Below are 19,556 nucleotides of genomic sequence, written 5' to 3' on the forward strand. Positions count from 1 at the left end.
TGCTACCAGTTGACTTATGCATAACCCCTCCCTCCCTCCCCCGGCCTGGATTGTGGGCGTACTTAATACTTAAATACTTGACCAATGGCTGTAACCCTATTACTTCAACCTATTCTTGCACTGATATAGTTTTTTTATATTACTTTGTCTACATTATTCTCTTATATGTCCATATTTTATGCTGGTCTCTAGACTTTATTCTTGCACTGTTGCACTGTTGGACTTACTTATTTGCACCATTACCATGACACTCACTCTCATAGAGTACCATGCATACAGAATCACAGGCTCAGTCCCTGCCCTGTCACTGCAAGTGTCTCATGCTTAATTATCCTTAAGCACACTATGTGGATATTTGATTTAGTTTTATTTAGTATTTTTTTTATCTTCTACTGTCTTTATTGTTCAGTGGGGTTTTTTTATATTTAGGCTATATACTTATATGACTTTTTCTGCTGTAAGTGCATGTTGTGTGTGATGCTACTGAGACCTTGAATTCCCCCTTGGAGATCAATAAAGTAGCCTATCTATCTATCTATCTATCTATCTATCTATCAATCTATCTATACTTATTTGTCACAGATCAGATGTAGCTATGTAGGGCTATCTCCCATAGGAGTGTCTGGATGGGCGATGGAAATAGATCTATTTCCATCGCCCATCCATTTACATCAACCACCAAGGCCATTTCCACAGAAGATGGGAACCCTATCAATTTACAAACATCCTAAACTGCAACCGCCGTAAAGTAGGCCTAAAGGATGCAACCCCCCCGCCCCCCCTTCAAACTTTCGGGCACTCCACATGTGATCTCTCGATCTTTCCGACCTGAGCATAATGCGCAAGCGCAGTTAGTAAGATCCGGGCTCCAGACAGGATGAATGCAAATTTCCAAGATGGCGGTGGAGGGAGGAGGGAAGGAGATGAACGAAATTAAAACTCAATTCACCACTCGGGAAGGCGTCTATAAACTCCTCACGCACTCCGAATACAGCCGTCCCAACAGAGTGCCTTTTAATTCACAGGGCTCCAACCCGGTCAAAGTCTCTTTCGTGAACGTCAACGACCAGTCCGGTAACGGCGACAGAATCTGTTTCAATGTGGGCCGGGAACTCTACTTTTATATTTACAAAGGCGTGAGAAAGGTAAACCTAATGACATCACACATATCCGTATGCAATGTCATGCCACCTCTGTGTTCAAAGTTTGTTTGTCTTCTCTGTAAAAGTCTTGGGCAGATTTGCCATATGCACTGTGCGTTTCAAAGTGAAGCAATCATGCCTAGTTTATTGTGATTTCACCTTGCTAAAAGAACAGCGATAATGCTAACGTTAGCTGCCCTGTCCCAACTTCAGCAAGACAGTTTAATGAACACCGTTTGACAGTCTAGCATTATGTAATTTTGCTGACGGGTTGTCTCTCACCCACCTGTGGGTTGCACCTTAAGCACTCTGTCAATGTTATCTCCTCTCTCGCTTGCCCCTGGGTCTGTGGTTTTAACCTTGGCTGCTCGCGGTACCTCTGACTTCGCTTCACAATGTTTACCACAGGCTTTACGGTGTTTTGGTTTATGTTCTGGCTGTATATGTCCATGCAACGATCAGAATGAAAAGTCGAAGTGTTAAACCTCGTGTGAGAGGTTTTAGCTAGACATATACGCAGATTAGAATGAGCTGTCAGTGCTAAAGAAACGCAGCAGCGAAAGCATCAGTGAAAAGGGCGAGGGTAGTTGAGTTGATGCTGACTGTGCAAAAAATGACAATGTTTGTTACTTCCGTCCAAGGTCTACATGTCAACAAATTGATTCGTCAAAGAACAGGCTTAATTTTCCAGCGCTATATAATAAAGATTTATTAATTATACCCATCATGGAAATCTTTCAAATACATCACAACCAGTAGTAATTCATTTTTGGGCTAGTTATTAACTAAATGCAATGTAAGACTTGCTGTGTTGATCTATTCCGCTTCATGTCACAGTCCAGATAATTCGTCCACCTTGGCATCTGAAATGTTTGGTTGAAACTGCGGACTCGTCAGTAATTATGATAGGATTGTTTGCTGTCCTTTTCAATGTATAAATTGACCTGTGGTGGGTGGCCAAACTTTATATTCAAACATCATTGTCAGTGTCCATGTCATCAACATGATGCACGGACAAACAGGCAGATATTGTGAAAACTGTTATCTAGGAGGTCTTGCTGTCACCTGTTGCATATGCATGTGTTGTGTATTATCAGTGGCTTGAGTGGTTATGCTATCAGATGAATTTGGTAGCCCATTGACACAGTGCAATGCTGAGACCCCATGATGCATCACTCTGCTTGGGACCATGGATATGGGATAAGCTTCCTTTGCAACATTTCACATCTTTACATGATACCCTTCATGATGCTCTTCATGATAGCCTGAACGCTGTCATTTAAACCTTGAGGGAGTGATTGGTGAATGTCCTGATAGATGATTTAGGAAGGTTGTCATGTAGCCCTGTTGTTTGGCAGGTTGTCTTTCACTTCACACCGAGTCACTCTGCACATATGAGAAAACCATCATTTTGCATTCAGAACTTGAAAGCTGAAGAATGTGATGCAATCTGATGGTAGAATCAAGCATAGTGCAATGTGTCAGTGCAATGTGTCAGTGCAATGTGTCAGTGCAATGTGTCAGTGCAATGTGTCAGTGCAATGTGTCAGTGCAATGTGTCAGTGCAATGTGTCAGTGCAATGTGTCAGTGCAATGTGTCAGTGCAATGTGTCAGTGCAGGTTTTCCAAGCAAGTTTCCAAGTAGGGCAAGTGATGCTGGATGACATTGTGTTTGTTTATGTTTATGTTTCTTGCAGAAGCTTTTGTCCAAAGCAACTTGCCTTGTATTTGAACCAAAGATCAAACAAAACTCACCAGAGAAGTAGCTCACCCCTGCCTTCAGTGCTCCCCGAGAAACACACAATGTTTTGTTATTATTCCAGGGACAGGCTGCCCCCACGTTGTTTGTTTCCAGATCATGGAGCCAGGGCTGTGTAAGAAGACCATTTTTTTACAGTGTACTCAGAGAATGGAGTTAGAGGATCATGAGGAGATATTCGCTGAATGTTACGAAAAATGTTGTGTGTCAGAAATCGCTTACCCTACCTTTAATGAACAGCCGTCATCATTACTATATATAATGCACATAGACCTGCTTGTGGGTATCTGTTACTTTTTCCTGTTTGCTCTAGAGGTGCGTAGTTCTTCTGCTATTGTTCCTTAGAGACCCCTAAAGTCTGAGACAACTGAAGAAGTTTCTCCACATATGTGGGTTTTGTGAGCCACCTGCTGGTAGGCAAGCATACTGCATGCTAACCCACATGCCCCTCCAAGGCCCCTCTCCTGTGCTAATGATGCTTTTTCACATTGCATTATCGTCAGCTGTGAGCCAGCGAAACTGGAGCCCTGGTCAGAGCCAAAATGTTCGCCTTGCCTCTATGCCAGTTTCTGCAGCCCCCTGGGCAGTCTGTCATGATGACGGGCAACCGTGGCACTCTGCTTTGCTCTGAGTCTGACTAAGGTGAATTGAGAATGGCTGTCTGTAAGCTAGCCGACGAGGGCTTTTGACCCGTCTCGTTTGCACTCCCATATGGGAAGTCTTCCGATCAAGACACAGATGAATATTGAGTTTGTCACCTGTCACGACAAATTGTCTTCAATCCATATTGCGTACTGCGTGCGTGTGCTCACGCTAAAGTGGCTTGCTTATGCCTAAATGGTTGGTTGGTTGGGTAGTTCAGAATGTTTGAAAATTGTCTTCGTGTTGTTTCCAAAGCGCACTGCATTTATTATTTATATGGCCCAACATGAACTCTTTGGCAGAGAAAGAGAAGGAAATGACAAGGTTGCTTTATTTAGACCATTTCTCTTTTATCATCAATTATTTGTGTAAGAGTGTGTGTGTGCATGTGTTTTACGACATGCATGCATGATAAATAAAAGCTGCTTTACAGACAGTAAACATATACATATACATTATTAAGTGTGTGTTTATGTGTGTGTGTGTGTGTGTGTGTGTGTGTGTGTGTGTGTGTGTGTGTGTGTGTGTGTGTGTGTGTGTGTGTGTGTGTGTGTGTGTGTGTCAGGCCGCCGACCTGAGCAAGCCCATAGACAAGCGGATCTATAAGGGAACGCAGCCTACGTGTCATGACTTCAACCCGCTGTCGGCAACGGCCGAGAGCGTCTCCCTGCTGGTGGGCTTCTCCGCCGGACAGGTGCAGCTCATCGACCCCATCAAGAAGGAGACCAGCAAGCTGTTCAACGAGGAGGTCTGTCTGCACACACACACACACACACACACAAACACTCATGGGGGAGGACAGAGACACATTCTCACTCCCTGTTTCATACATGCACACCCTTCCCCATTTCTACACATTAGTTGTATAAAGCTTTGTTAAATCATTACTCTTTAGGGTGGGGTGAAAATCTGTTTAGTCTACTACTGGTGTTTTTTTTTTAGTTAATAATATTGAAGTATAGTTCATCAGCAATCAGCAGTATAGTGCAAGCAGTAGCAGGCAGTGCCCACAAGAACTCCGGTTCCAATCTGGCCTGAGGTCATTTCTGAGGTCATTTGTGAGGTCATTTCTCGATCCCACTCCCCACTCCCTCTCTCTCAGTCTTGTCCCATCCACTCTCCAGCGTCCTCGTCCTATCAAAGGCCCGAATAGCCAATAAATAAATCTTTAAAACAGCACACTATCGTACAAGCTCTCCAGTGGGGGACACTAGCATGGCCTCACTTACCCTCGACAGGTGAGCTGAGCTCAGGTGTTGTCAGCAGACCATTATGGTGTAGTAGATTGGTCTTCTGCTATGTGTGAATAATGAATGAATCAAGTGCTCGTCTCGGGTTGCATGACTGAACCATTCAGCAGAACTTAGCCTTCCACAAAGGAGCTGTCGGAAACAAAAGTCATTCCTCCAGTGCACAGATGACAAGTTTGAGTCAGTTAAATCTTTAACTTGGTGTCTGTCTCTGCTGGGAAGAGTGAATCTTAAAAGGTTTCAGCGGTGGACTTGTGTGTCTGTCTGTCTGTGCTGGATGGAGTGACTCTTAAAGCTGTCAGTGATGTGAGTGCTGCGTGTCAGTGTCTCTACTGGGCTGGAGGCAGCAGTGAGGAAGAATAACATGCGCTCTCTCGCTTGTCATCTGCTCACTGTGTCCTTCTGAGAGAAGGCTGTTGTGGACCTGGTCACAGACCAGTACTGGTCACAGTAGCAGTCATTCACTGATGATGGCGTGTGTGTGTGTGTGTGTGTCCGTGTGTGTGTGTGTGTCTCTCTCTCTTTTGTTTGACCTGCTCTCTGTGTCAGTACTGTCCTGTCCACTGAGTGGCTCTAGCAGAGATTCACTGAAGCTCATGTGTGCTGCCTTCCTGCCCCATACATGTCACAGTAGCACAGCGTGTGTGTGTCTGTGTCTGTGTGTGTGTGTGTGTGTGTGTGTCTCCCTTCCGCAGAGGCTGATTGATGGGTTGTGGGTAATGTGCATGCATCTGTCTGCCTGCCTAACCCGTTTCCTCTCCCCCCTCCTCCTCCCCCAGAGGCTGATCGACAAGTCTCGGGTGACGTGCGTGCGGTGGGTGCCGGGCTCGGAGAGCCTCTTCCTGGTGTCGCACGCCAGCGGCAGCCTGTACCTGTACAACGTGGAGCACAGCTGCGGCTCAGCGGCGCCGCACTACCAGCTGCTGCGGCAGGGCGACGGCTTCGCCGTGCACACCTGCAAGAGCAAGCAGGCGCGCAACCCGCTGCGCCGCTGGACGGTGGGCCAGGGCACGCTCAACGAGTTCGCCTTCTCGCCGGACGGCCGGCACGTGGCGTGCGCCAGCCAGGACGGCTACCTGCGCGTGCTGGGCTTCGACAGCGGCGAGCTGCACGGCGCCATGAAGAGCTACTTCGGCGGCCTGCTGTGCGTGTGCTGGAGCCCCGACGGGCGCTACGTGGTGGCGGGCGGCGAGGACGACCTGGTGACGGTGTGGTCGTTCGGCGAGCGGCGGGTCATCGCGCGCGGCCACGGCCACAAGTCGTGGGTGAGCGTGGTGGCGTTCGACCCGTGCACCACCACCATCGTGGGCGTGGACGGCGACGCGCCGGCCGAGTTCAGCGGCAGCGACGACGACTTCCAGGAGACGCCGGCCCCTGCGGCCCCTGCGGCGGCGACGGGGGACTTCGGGCGCGAGCGCGCCAACAGCGCCCAGTCGCGCCTCTCCAAGTGCAACTCCACAGACGGCTGCGCCATGAGCGTGTCCTACCGCTTCGGCTCGGTGGGGCAGGACACCCAGCTGTGCCTCTGGGACCTCACCGAGGACATCCTGTTCCCCCACCTGCCCCTGTCCCGCACTCGGACTCACACCAACGTCATGAACGCCACCGCCACTACTAACGCCACCCCGAACGCCAACAGCACGGCGGGCACCAACGGCGGCGGAGACAAGACACCCGTGCTGTCCCACCCGCAGACCAACTGTCTGTCCGGCGGCTCGCTGCCGCGCTCCAACAGCCTGCCGCACTCCACGGCGCCGCCAGGGGGCAGCACCCCCAACAGCCACCCCAAGGCCAGCAGCATCATGGAGAGCGCGCTGATGGCCACGGGCGTGCACAAGTTCGCCACGCTCACGCTGGCGCACGACTCGCGCAAGGAGCGCCACCACGAGAAGGAGCACCGCAGGAACCACAGCGTGGGCTACGTCGGCAGCAAGAGCAACGACAAGCTCAACCAGCTGAGCGGCTCGCGCTCGGCCACGGGCTCGGCCGGGCCGGGCAGGACTCTGGGCACCACCCTGTGCCCGCACATGGAGGAGGTGCCTGTGCTGGAGCCGCTGGTGTGCAAGAAGATCGCCCACGAGAGGCTCACCGTGCTCATCTTCCTGGACGACTGTCTGGTCACCGCCTGCCAGGAGGGATTCATCTGCACGTGGGCAAGGCCCGGCAAGGTGGTAAGGAGCGCCCACATAGGGTTGTCTAAGACCTGTGTGTGTGTGTGTGTGTGTGTGTTTTCATTTTGCTTTCCACAAATTCTGCGCAAACCAATGTTTAACATGACATGATGAAGTAGTCTAAAGTATATTTTTTGGGCTTTTCATGCCTTTAACTAGATAGGACAGTGGAGATTGACAGGAAGTGAGTGGGAGAGAGAGCAGGGGTGGGATCTGGAAAGGACCAGGGGGCGGGAATCGAACCCGGGTCAGCGGCGCACGGTGCAGGTGCCCCAGCCAGTTGCGCCACAGCTGGGGCCCATGATGAAGTAGTCTAGACATAATTCTGTCACCTGCTGGAGCAATTCCTGTCCCAAACCCAGGCAGACATTTCATAATTATTGAATTCCTTTGAGGGGACTACACTACCCAGGCTGCTGCTGAAGCCACCTGGTGCCAGCCTAGTTCAAGCTGAGTGGTGATCGTATTTGACCTCACAGCCCCATATTCCGAGACCATACCAGCACAGTTATTCCCTCTGGGAACATGAAAACTTCTTATTAGAAAGGACAAGTGGGTCATCCCATCAGATCATTAATAATCCATTTGTCAGAGGTCACCGACAATGATGCAAACAACAGGCTTGTGCAAAATTCCAGAATTGAATTGAAACTGGCTCTTAAATTCCAATTCAATTCTTGAATTTCACTCGCATTTCAATTGAGGTAGCAAATAGGAAACAGAATTGCAATTCGAATTTTGCATGACCCTGGTAAACAATACACTTGATGTAGGATTTTTCAACATGTAAATGCAAAGTGATTTACATCAATAGTGTCTAGTTCAACTAGCAACATGAGCAACAAAAGGAATCACTAGCAGTAGTGACTGCAGATGGGAAATTAGCTAGTTACTAAATGCACACCTTCTTTCCTCTGTTGGAGAATGCATTTTATAAATGGTCCTGGAAAAGTACGCTAACGACTGATGACTCATTCATTATGACTCGTTCATTGTCTTTGAACGGGAGCGGCAGCTGCAGTGCAGGAGAAGTTGGCTCTGTAGTGGTTCTATCACGAGTCCATTTGCTGACCGTTATTTTCCCCCTTCTCTTCTCTTTTCGCACACAGGGCCTTCTGTCGTCCCAGAACCCCGGCAGCTCTCCGAGCGGGACGGTGGTGTAGGCTGCAGGGGGCGCTGTGCTGCTTAGCTGAGCGGAGCTCCACAGTGCAGGGGGCGCGTCAGACGGACCTGGCCCAGCAGGGGCCCACGGATGCTGGGGTGAGAATCCTCCTCTGCCGGCCACTGCCCAGGACGAGAGTCGGAGTGAGAGCCAGGCGGCTGCATCAGAGGGCAGAGTGGGCAGAGCCAGCGCTGGGGAAGAGGGCACTGTTGGCAAGCATGGCGGGGCCCGTGTGGATGTGTGAAAGGGCCCCTGGAAGTCCTGCAATGTTCTGTGGATAAGAGGAAGAGGGGAATCTCACCCTTTTTTTTAAGTTCTGTTTTAAAAACCTCCCTCTCAGTTTGGCTGACCCCCCCCCCCCCCCCCCCCCATTTATTGCCACTACCACTCCATTCTCATATCTTTTATCTTTTTTTGTTTGTTTGTTGGTTTGTTCATCATGTCGTCATCATCGTCGTTGTCATCGTCTTCTTCTATAAGGGATACCTGAGGCTGGAAGACTGGGAGAAGGACAATGGACAAAGAGAATTCCTATTTAATTACCCATCCACACAGCATCCTCCAGCATTATTGCACTGTGTGTGTGTGTGTGTGTGTGTGTGTGTGTGTGTGTGTGTGTGTCTATGTGTGAGAGTGTGTGTGTGAGGGTGTGTGTGGTTGTGTGTGTGTGTGTGTGTGAGTGAGTCTCACAAAGTTGCTCGGATGGAGCAGATGTCCCTTAAAGAGTACTGTGCTGGCACTAGGGGACTATGGGAAGGCAGCTTCCTCCGTAAGATGGATCCTGCAATCATAGTTTTTTATTATTATTATAATAATAATTATTATTATTAAGATGAAAGGAGATCATGTTTGCACTTAATAGTTTGCAAGAGCAGAGAGGCTTTACAATCTTTGGAGTGTGAAAGGACTCCTTGACAAGGTTGTTTAAAGTATAAATAGATGTAAGAAATCTTTCTACCTATGGAACATTTATTTTAATATTGTGTCAGATAAAGAGATGGTCTGTATTATATATGTACATATTGTAAGTCAAGGATTTATGGGGTGAAATCATTATTATAATAGATAGGTCTTCAAAAATAGTGAAATTTCTAATGCAGAATGTATATGATTACACACATATAATAATATTAAAATAATCTTGAATACAATTCAACATACTGTACATGCTTCTTGTTTCCATTACCACAAATGATCCACATCAGTAAGAGTTACGTAATCTTTTTGAAATATAGGCCAAATTTCAGCTGACCTGATTGAACTTATTCAGTGAAGGGAATACTTCTGATATGCACACTAAGTAACAGCCAACCAGCAAAAGGTCCAGATACAATTTGAACATCATATTAATTGATAGCTGAAAAATGTAACCACTAAAGTTTTCTGTCAAACAGATTTGCCCACTCCAACACAAATTTGTAAATACCGTATGCTAAATATGCTATAAATGTTCAAATATGCAATAAAAAGTCTAAGATTTATCAATATCCAGTTGAAACATGAAGCCATGAAACACTTGTTTTATCCATCAGCAGATATAGATTTAACACAAACAAACAACAAAAAAACATTACTAATGATGTTTCAAAGGTGTTTAATATTTAGGTCTTGTGAAACAAAGCACTTCATGAAACTACCCCAATATTTTCTTTTCTGAAGCAGATGTACCATACTGATGATGTGTCCCGAAATTGAACATCTTTCCCACGTCTGAAATACAGCGTTCACGCCACGCCACAATGTCCAGGTAGTGCAATATTGATGAGTGATGAGGACTTGGTGAGAAGAGGGGGTCGATTGGTGAGAAGAGGGGGTCGATTATCTGTTCTTCAGAGGAAGTAGTTGTGTGTCACCTTGCTGTACAATATCAGAGAATAAGATTCAGACAGGAGATTGGTGTTCCCTCAGTCTTCCACCGGTCTGGCCATGGTGGTCATTGCTCTCTTAGATGAGTGTGTGCTTATCCACTTTTACAAAACGCCAATGAAGACACACCGCTGCTAGCTGCATTTGTTTGAGTACATAATCACTGTAAGCAGCAGGAATGCACACAGCCACTGCAAGCTTCTCAACAGAGACAGACGCCTTTTTAACCTCAAAATAGGTCATGTGTTCACGTGTAGATCAGCAATCATTTTTTGAGGGAGGTGCAACTTATACAATTAGTTTTTTTTTTTTGCTGGGTGCACTTTATTGATTATATTCTACTTTTCAACTGATATTTTCTGAGCTCCTAGTACACATGGAGTGCCACTCAAGGACTTCCTACTTATATCACTACTGAACTCAGGGTGAGTCCATAACCAGTGACCCAGTGACGAAACAAGTTGTCCAAAATGCATGATTTGGAGCCCCCACCCATTTCTCAGAGCACAGAGGACACCATGCAAGTGAGTCATTATCTCTTTATTGTAGCCTTTGCGTAATACTCTGCATTCACAAACCGATGCACATACGCATCTAACCCTCAAAAAACACATTTCACAACACTGAAGCCTAATAAAACTTTACAAATAAAAAAACACACACAACCATATATATTTGTGTATACATACAGTATATATATATATGTAAAAAAGATCAACGTATTCTTTCAAAAACACAGATTTTAGCACCAACATGAATGGTCTGTGTTGTAGTTTGGCGAATGAAGTTGAGCTTCTCAGAAACAATGTGGCGTTGACACATTTCCTCATCATATATAAAAGCATATTTCATATTCTCATATTTTATGTACAAATGTCCCTAAAATCACAAAACAAAAAACAGGACAAACACACAGAAGCGCACACAAAGCAATGATATTTCTACGGATACGCCCTCAGAAACTTAACAGAGATCTCAGGTGTGAGATGTCTTGAAATTGACACATTTTGTTTACTGTCAAACAACGCTTCAAATGATGCTTCATTTCCAAGCAACAGATCTGTAGGGCTATGAGGGGAGAAGTAAAAAAGTGTGTGTGTGTGTGTGTGTGCGTGTGTGTGATTGTAAACTGTAGACTGATGTGTCTGTGTTGCTTGTGTCTCTTCCAAAGCTTTCATTGGTAGCTAGCAGGCTAAACAGATTAGCCAAAACTGCTAGCATTGCTACTGTACCAAACTAACTACTGCTGTTGACTGTACCAAACAAATGGAGTGAAACTAAGGACTTGAAGATTATATTTCCTCTGACCAACACACAAATCTGCTCCGTCAAATCAACTCTAATGCTCCAAGAACCACATACGATAGCATCACAATCTAGGGTTTGGTAGTTTTAGCCTTTTTATGAGGTTTACTGGGAATTCAATATTTTAGAAAAGGAACTGAACTGAAAAATCACAATTTGATCTGATTCGGAATGAGCTGATTCAGCCATGTGCAATATCTGAAGGATCTGAAATTATTTTGGATACGTTTGGCAGGCGTCTGTTTGCAGTGTTTGGGTGTGTGTGTGTGTGTGTGTGTGTGTAGTTTAGCAGTTCAGACAAAAGTGCATGGCAGCACACTACACTGCTTTTAACAGGCAACCTTAACAAGCTTGAGTAAAACAGGATGAACAAAGCCATTCAATGTGGTGGAGGAAAAACCTGAAGCTTCATACACTGAAGAGGGAGAAAGGTAAACCATGTTATTCCATTACTATGCTTCTAAAGTCATATGGTATTTACAAGTCTGTGTGTGTGTAGAAAGGCTGCGTCTGTTTGTTTGTTTGTTTCATCGGCCTAGTGATCCCTATTCTAGCCAAGCCTGTCCTTTTGTTATGCCCTCTGACGGGAGCGAAAATAACACAGATTTCAGCCATTTCTTCTAATAACAAAAAATTTCACGCATGGGGATTTGTGTTCTTCGCTCCATGGCAACAAAGAGAAGCATGGCTGGTGAGGCAAGATTGTCCTGAAGGTTGCCCAGCTGAATGAGGTGTGTGTGTGTGTGTGTGTGTGTATGTGTGTGTGTGTGTGTGTGTGTGTGTGTGTGTGTGTGTGTGTATGTGTGAGTGAGTGAGTGAGTAAGTGAGTGAGTGAGAGAGAGAGAGAGAGGTTTCAAAATGTAAAAAAAAGAAATACTTTGTTTTCATTGTTCATATCCAATAACAATGTTAGGACTTTAAATAAAATGGTGATCCTAACTTTGAGAGGTTCCTCAATGGCAATAATTGAATTGTGCCATTTTGTTTTTCAAGCTATACTTTCCAAATAAGGAAAACTTATAATCAAACAAATGAAACCAGATGCCAAATCCAGACCACTACACAAACACTATGTGCTCAGCACATTAATAACTGTCAAGCGCACGCACGCAGACACGCGTCGCACACACACACACACACACACACACACTACTATATACATATATATGTTGTCATGTTTGGTAGTTTCTAAACAGAACTACATCTGATCTTGAGGGGATTCCTGTAATGATGAGCACCATGACACAGCCAAGAATCAAAATATACAGCTAATTAATGCTACTTCTACTGGCCATAGCATCACCTAAATATTTGTAGTGTACTAGAGAAGCTAGAGAATTCAGCTATGAATACATCTGTGTGTGTGAATGAGTGTAACTATACAGTCAGGAGATGGTGTTGTGCAGCATTGAACTGTAGTACCTAAGGGTGGCCACAGGGTGGCAGTACAGCATTGAAGGAAAATAAAATCTAAAGGGAATGGCGTTGGAGAAACAATGCAGTACATTCAGTCTCTCTCTCCTATTCTCACACTCTCTCTCTCTCTCTCACACACACACACACACACACACACACACACACACACACACACACACACACACACACACACTTCCTTCGCTACACTAATAAAGCTGCCAGAATAACAGGAGGGGGTACAGTGCTGTGTCGTGAGTGAAGCTCACTTCCGGGCATCTGTACCTATGGACAGACACTAGCAGCTATGGACAGACACTAGCACCTATCCACAGACGCTAGCACCTACTGTATCCACAGACGTTCATGCCTATCGACAGACGCTAGCACCTATGGACAGACACTAGCACCTATGGACAGACGCTAGCACCTATCCACAGACACTAGCACCTATGCACAGACGTTCACGCCTATCAACAGACGCTAGCACCTAGCACTTTTTGCCTCCTTGCTTGAGTTCAAGTGCGGTGTTGTGCACAAATGCAACAATTCACAATTGACCCCCATCAAGATATGACAAATTACAAAAGAAAAAAAAAAAATCTTAAAGGGACACCAGGCAAGCCTGATGCTTTTTCTCTACGAAACTCCCCCTCGCTCGGTCTGAAGCTCTTTTCCTTTTCTTTACATCTTCCGTCAAGGGTTTTCGCTGCTTCTTCGCCGGCTCTGCCATTATACACACGTTTGCAACAATCGCTAGCGTTTCGTTAGCCTCCCTCTGTGCTGTGGATGCAGGATGGAAACTGATACTGCTTCGGTCGCCGGGTACGATACACTGAACTTGCAAGCGGGATATTCTTCCTACAGGCAGTAGGGGCGGGCGAGAGAGTCTTCATTCGCCCTGTAATGAGTCATTTAACCATATACCGTCTTACGAAGATGAGTAATTAACACGAAAACGTTGCCTGGTGTCCCTTTAACCGCTGGATATGCAAAAGTGCAGGCAGAGTCCATTTACAGAAAGAAAAAATGCTTGTGAAAAAAATGTGTGTGCCAGTCTATGTCAAAGTGTGTCTGTGTATGTGAGTGTATGAACATCTGTGATTGGTCAGAACTTGTTTTGCTTCAGCTTGTCGATATGGTAACAGAGCTTGAGAGCAGGCCCTAGCTTCAGGCCCAGGTACTTCATGATCATATCACTCTTCAGTAGCAGCAGGGCATCGCCGTCAATCTCCTGCTCACACACACACACACATACACACAAACACACTATTAGTACACACACAACTCAAACACATTATCATGAGAGCATGTGTGTAGTGTGAAAGCATACATGATTGTGTTTGTGTGTGTGTGTGTGTGTGTGTGTGTGTGTGTGTTGTGTGTGAGTGTGTGTGTGTGTGTCTGTGAGTGCTGTACTCACGTGCTTTCTGAACACCTCCGCGTGCGGGCCCAGGGCGTGTGGGTCAGCGTCTTTGACGAACCACACCACCTCCTCCACTGTCCAGCTGGATGGGTCTTTACTGGGGGGCGGCCTGGACTCACACGCCTCCGGCACGGGACTGTAGGCTGGGGAGTGGACAAAACAATCTGTTATTACAAGGATATACATACAACCACACAAGATCACACACCCATGCACAAGCACAAACATACATTCATTGCTCACATACTCTCACGCTTAAACACACTCACATTCACACACCCACACACACACTTACTGTATGCACTCACGTGCATACACATACAAACACACACACACACACACACTCATGCGTGCACACACACAATCACACACACACACACACACACACACACACACACACACACACACACACACACACACACACACACACACACACACACACACACACACACACATACTTTCAGCCTTGTAACATCTGCAATAAAACATTTGTCTGGTGTCAAAGTCAGTGTTACACATTTGCATATAGTGGTTCTGAAATGACTCATTTACATAAAACAATTGGAAACCAATAATCTGGCACAGCTTTACTAGTGGCTGATCTTTGAAGTAATAATCTGAAGTAATAAACGTGTTCATGACGTGTTATGCCAGTGACAGGAAGCAAAGTTCAAATGAAGTGTTTGGGCCAGAACATGCTAGGGATATAAAGATGTCTTACTGACCAAAAGTAATACAAGTTTTCTGCTCATACTGCCCTCCCCATTTCACTTCCTACTTCCTGCTCATACTGCCCTCCCCATTTCACTTCCTACTTCCTGTGTGCTGCGCTCACCACTTCTGTTTCCTTCCTGGAAGCTGCCGGGGCTGGACGCCTGTCGGCACACACCCCCAGAGTAGGCGGGGCCAGATCGGAACCCGTAGGCCGGTTTGGGCGGGTATGGCGACGTCATCGCCCCGAAGGCCGAGTCGCTGGGGTCCACCGAGTACCTCTTGCTGGAGTCCAGGCCGTCGCCGTGGTAATCCTCACGCATGGGAGAGTCCGCTTGGGGTAAAAACACAAGATAATGTGGGCATGAACAGGAAGTGATGTAAAAAAGTTAGGAATTCAACCCACCTGAATTGCTGACATGTAGATATATAATGTGAACAGAACGGTGAAAAAAAAAAAAAAAAACTTAAACCTATATACTGCATCCCATCATCAACTTCTAAGTGTTAGGCATTATCAACTTCTAAGTTAGCCACATTTGGTCTTCATTGAACTGTTTTTTTTTTACTGGGAATTCACACCGTAGGCAAGACCTAGGCGTGAGTAAAATGTAAATTAATCAATTTACACTGCCCCCATCTCTGACAATGTGTTTTAACAATGTGAGTTTTTGTGTGCTTCACATATGTGCTAAATTAATAGTGAAGCATCAAAATGTGATTTAGTCGGACGGAATATGCACATAAATCCACACAAGTTGACCAGTGTGAATACCTACATTTATTTATAATAGCTACGTTGATTCTAAAGTAATTCTGTCTCTAACAATAGGCGGACGTCAGACGAGCACCTGAAAAATGCTTCAAAAACGTTTCTGATGTAAACTGGTCACAAGTCCAGGTCGAGGCTTAATCCATGTACACACACACACACCTCAAGCCCAGGCCGAGGCTTAATCCATATAAGCGATACCAGCCCATCAGGTTGTAGTCTTCTCTTTTCAACAATTACTTTAGCTTTGCATCCTAACACCCACCGATGACCACATCACTTTTGTTAATCAACTGCTACTCTCATTCATCAGATTATTTACATGCACTTGTTGATGTAAGTTTAGATGTTGCCTTTGGGATTTGGTGTTCTCTTGTTTCCCTGTTGTCCATGTTCTGCTGCTCCATGTGAGAGCTGCAGCTTTTCCCCCACTAGGGGTGTAGAGGTCCACATATTCCTACCGAACCGTTTAGGTACTGGACGTTAGGTTCAATACAGAAGTGTACCGAATGTACCAAATCCAGTCTTTAACAGTAATCAACAGTATACCTTTTTGCCTGCGGACCATGTTTCAAATGCGAGTTCCCACACAAACATAATTAAGTGTCGGATCAGATGTCAGTTTAGTCAATTAAAGTCAAAAACATTTGACACCTTTTCAAAATATTATTTCCCGTTGCACATCACCAATATTGTCAATGCATTTTAGGTTAGCAGTACAGGCTTACTGTACCGAATATTTACTGAACTGTGACTTCAAAGCTGAGGTACACACCAAACTGTGATTTCTGTGTACGGTTACACCCCTATCCCCCAGTCAAATAAAACACGCCTTAACATAGAGACTCAAGGGGCACATCACTGAAAGCAATCAAGCATCATGGCCACTCAAAAATAAACCAGACAGAAACACTGCCACCAATCAGAGGAGCTGCTATTTCATTGGCTAAATGGAAATATTAATTCTTTATCTATTACTATGGCAACACCAGTGTTTAGTTATTCTGTGTGCTGACGGGACTGTTGCAGATGAGAAACACTGAAAGAGGAAGACACACACACACACACTCACACACATACACACACACACACACACACACACACACACCACAGGACTTCAAATGGTGCAGGTTCTCCACTTACTGGCCTTGGGCTGCCCGTCAGCCAGCTTGTCGTTGTGGAAGGAGAGGGATGATGATGAGGAGGAGGAGGACAGTGAGGAAGACGCTGACGAGGACGGCGGAATGGGCTGCTCGCTGAACAGGTTCTCACAGAGGAGGCTACGGCAGAGCTTCTTCAGGAAGCGCAGCACATACCCCACGCTGTTCACCACCGGCAGGCTCAACAGGTGCTGCTTACCGTCAAAGGTGGCTACGCCAGCACACACACACACACACACACACACACACACACACACACACACACACACACACACACACACGCATGCACACACACACAGACACACACAAACACATGCACGCACACACACACACACACACACACACATACAGAAAAAATGTGAAAATGTGTACATTTGCATGCTTTATTTCCTCAATATGTACAGTATATAGATGTCTTTACATATGCATTACATATAAGCAGCCTATAAGTTTAAGTGTGTACGTGTGCATATTTGCACAATAATTGATGGCGGACCAGGGTTTATGTCTGTCTGTTTTCTGCTGGTTTGCGCTGTCTATGTGTGTCTCTGTGTGTGTGTGTGTGTGTGTGTGTGTGTGTGTGTGTGTGTGTGTGTGTGTGTGTGTCTGTGTGTGTGTGTGTGTACCTGAGATCTTTTCTCCTCCATAGCCCTGTGTCAGCAGGGTGAACACAGTCTTCTGCTGGTATGCGCTGTCTATGCAGCCCTGGACAGCCTGCTGGAGCACCACAGAGGGACGAGCTGGACCCAGGTGGTCCGGTAGCTGCAGGACCTTCTGCCGGTCCAGATTTGGCCCGGTGTTCACGTGCTTATTCACGTAGATACACACTACAGAGAGAGAGAGAGAGAGAGAGAGAGAGAGAGAGAGAGAGAGAGTTGCATTACAGTGGAAACACATAATCTGTGGATGTTCTTCAGAAAAACAAGAGTTTCATTCAGTCTATGACTTTCTTTTTCGTAATCCAAGAGAGTTCACAAACCATCTTCAGGTTTCAGAAGTGAAGAAGAAATTGTTGTAATATTAACAATGCCAATACAAATCAACAGAATGGGGGATTAACCTATGAATCATACAACAGTTAGGTCCAGTCAAACCATAGACTGTATACAGTCTATGAGTCAAACAACTGACTTGTGATTGGATGAAGAGGACATCCTGGCCCAAGCCTAATGGACTCTTCATCATCACTAGTCATCACTCAACATTTGATATACTATTGCACTGAACTCTACAACGTCCATAGGCAGGGATCACATTGACAAGTGGCAAGCGGAAGACTTCCTATTGTTCGTTATGGTTTGGCAGCGGAACAGCTGCTGCGGCAGTGTTAGCGCTAAGGCTAACCATTTGAGCGTTGGCTCAACTTTAAAAGTAACACGAGGTTCATCAATTGTCAGTTTAGGCAGTTCTGTAGACGGCTCATGCAACTTAGGAATGAAATAGAACTTCTTTAAATTATTATGGTCTGCTGCCGCTTTGTTACTCCCAATGTGACCCCCCCCCCCCCCCCCTTATTCTGTTTAACCGAAGCCAGACAGCAGATTGGCAGGCAGTGTTTTTTTAACAATACATTTGACTGTTGTGGATGGCGAGGGGGGGAATGAACATTTAACTGAGCGTACAAATGAACATGTACAAATGAACATAGCCTCTGTGACTCAACTTGGCTGCAGGGGAAATGGATTTGTTGCTTGGTGACGCCTGATGCTGAACAGTCCTATGTTTTTTGGAGCAGAGAGTGAATCATCAAAATCAAAATAAACAAAAAAATACTCTAACATTCTGGTGACAAAGTCAGTGAGCTGATACACAGGTGTTGTGGAAAAGCACTAATGTCTCATTTTTTTAAAGACAGGATTAGGAACGATACAGAGAGAAAGAAAGGGGGATGAGGAAACAGAGAGGAGGAAGAGATAGAGGGGAAGGAGGAACAGTAGGAAACAGAGGAGAAATGAGCGTAGCACAGAAATGAAAAGTGGCAGAGAGGAGGATAAAGATTAAAAAGGACACAGACTTCTGTAACAAGAGCAAAGATTTGACATCAGAGGAACAAAAACTATTTACTGTCTGTATTTACTATTTACTATTGTTACTGTATTTACTATTTAAACCAAACAAAAACACACGAGTGGCCACCAGTGAAATATGGCGACAGACACACAAGCATGGCTTCTTGCCTTGACCCCAACTTGACCTTCCGCATTGGAGGAAAGGTCATGACCTCCGAGAGCTTAGCAACCACTGCTTAGCAACCACTCTAGTGCAGCTAGTCACATGGCCGTGTGGCTGAGTCCCTGGTGGTAAACTGCAGAACAAGAACTCCCACGAGCAACTGCAGGACAATTCAGCACTATCTTATCGGCCACGGCAACTCACATGCCAGATTGTTTGCATAACTGACTAGCACAAAAACGTACCCACACACACACACACAGACGCACACACATAAATCGCACAGCTGTCAGACAGTGACAGGAAATCAATGGTGGTCTTTGATGAGAGAGCAAGTGTGAGAGAAAGAGAGATAAGACCAGATAAGACACAAGACAGGAAATGGACAGAGTGAATGAATGAGTGTGTAAATGGGCCTTCTGGACACCTTCAGTCTACAGAGGCAGCAGGGAGAGAGAGAAGAGAGGAGTGTGAGAGAGGAAGAGAGAGAGAGAGAGAGAGAGAGGGAAAGTGACAAATAAGAGAGAGAAGGAAGGAAAGGAGAGAAATAAAGAGAGAGCAAAGGAGTGAGTGAGATAGAAAAGGGGAAGAGAGGGAAAAAGAAC

At 45.7% G+C, this 19,556-nt stretch overlaps 2 protein-coding genes across 3 annotated transcripts in view; one reads left to right on the top strand and one right to left on the bottom strand.

The window, feature by feature from the left end:
* Positions 1 to 881: 881 nt before the first annotated feature.
* Positions 882 to 9,488, top strand: LOC143109848 (WD repeat-containing protein 20-like). Of its 2 annotated transcripts, none has more exons than XM_076272638.1 (4): positions 882 to 1,145; positions 4,109 to 4,291; positions 5,573 to 6,964; positions 8,074 to 9,488. In XM_076272638.1, the coding sequence occupies exons 1-4, from the start codon at positions 882 to 884 to the stop codon at positions 8,125 to 8,127; spliced, it is 1,893 nt and encodes a 630-aa protein (XP_076128753.1). In that variant the 3' UTR covers positions 8,128 to 9,488. The 2 variants fall into 2 exon arrangements, with proteins under 2 accessions (XP_076128753.1, XP_076128754.1); XM_076272639.1 differs by having other exon boundaries at positions 885 to 1,145; positions 5,573 to 6,961; positions 8,074 to 9,487.
* Positions 9,489 to 10,517: 1,029 nt separating this feature from the next.
* Positions 10,518 to 19,556, bottom strand: part of scml4 (Scm polycomb group protein like 4) — a 16,538-nt gene continuing 7,499 nt past the window's right edge. The window contains exons 4-8 of the mRNA XM_076272350.1: positions 17,406 to 17,606; positions 16,763 to 16,990; positions 14,972 to 15,181; positions 14,134 to 14,279; positions 10,518 to 13,944 (exon numbers count right to left, since the gene is read on the bottom strand). Coding sequence (XP_076128465.1) covers positions 13,819 to 13,944; positions 14,134 to 14,279; positions 14,972 to 15,181; positions 16,763 to 16,990; positions 17,406 to 17,606 — 911 coding nt within the window. The 3' untranslated portion in view covers positions 10,518 to 13,818. The remainder of the gene's footprint in view (positions 13,945 to 14,133; positions 14,280 to 14,971; positions 15,182 to 16,762; positions 16,991 to 17,405; positions 17,607 to 19,556) is intronic.

Source organism: Alosa pseudoharengus, unplaced genomic scaffold, assembly GCF_046254945.1.
Source record: "Alosa pseudoharengus isolate Yale_2024_CS ecotype anadromous, Long Island Sound unplaced genomic scaffold, YU_APseudo_1.1 YU_APseudo_1.1_scf_7, whole genome shotgun sequence".
NCBI classification, from domain to species: Eukaryota; Metazoa; Chordata; class Actinopteri; order Clupeiformes; family Clupeidae; genus Alosa; species Alosa pseudoharengus.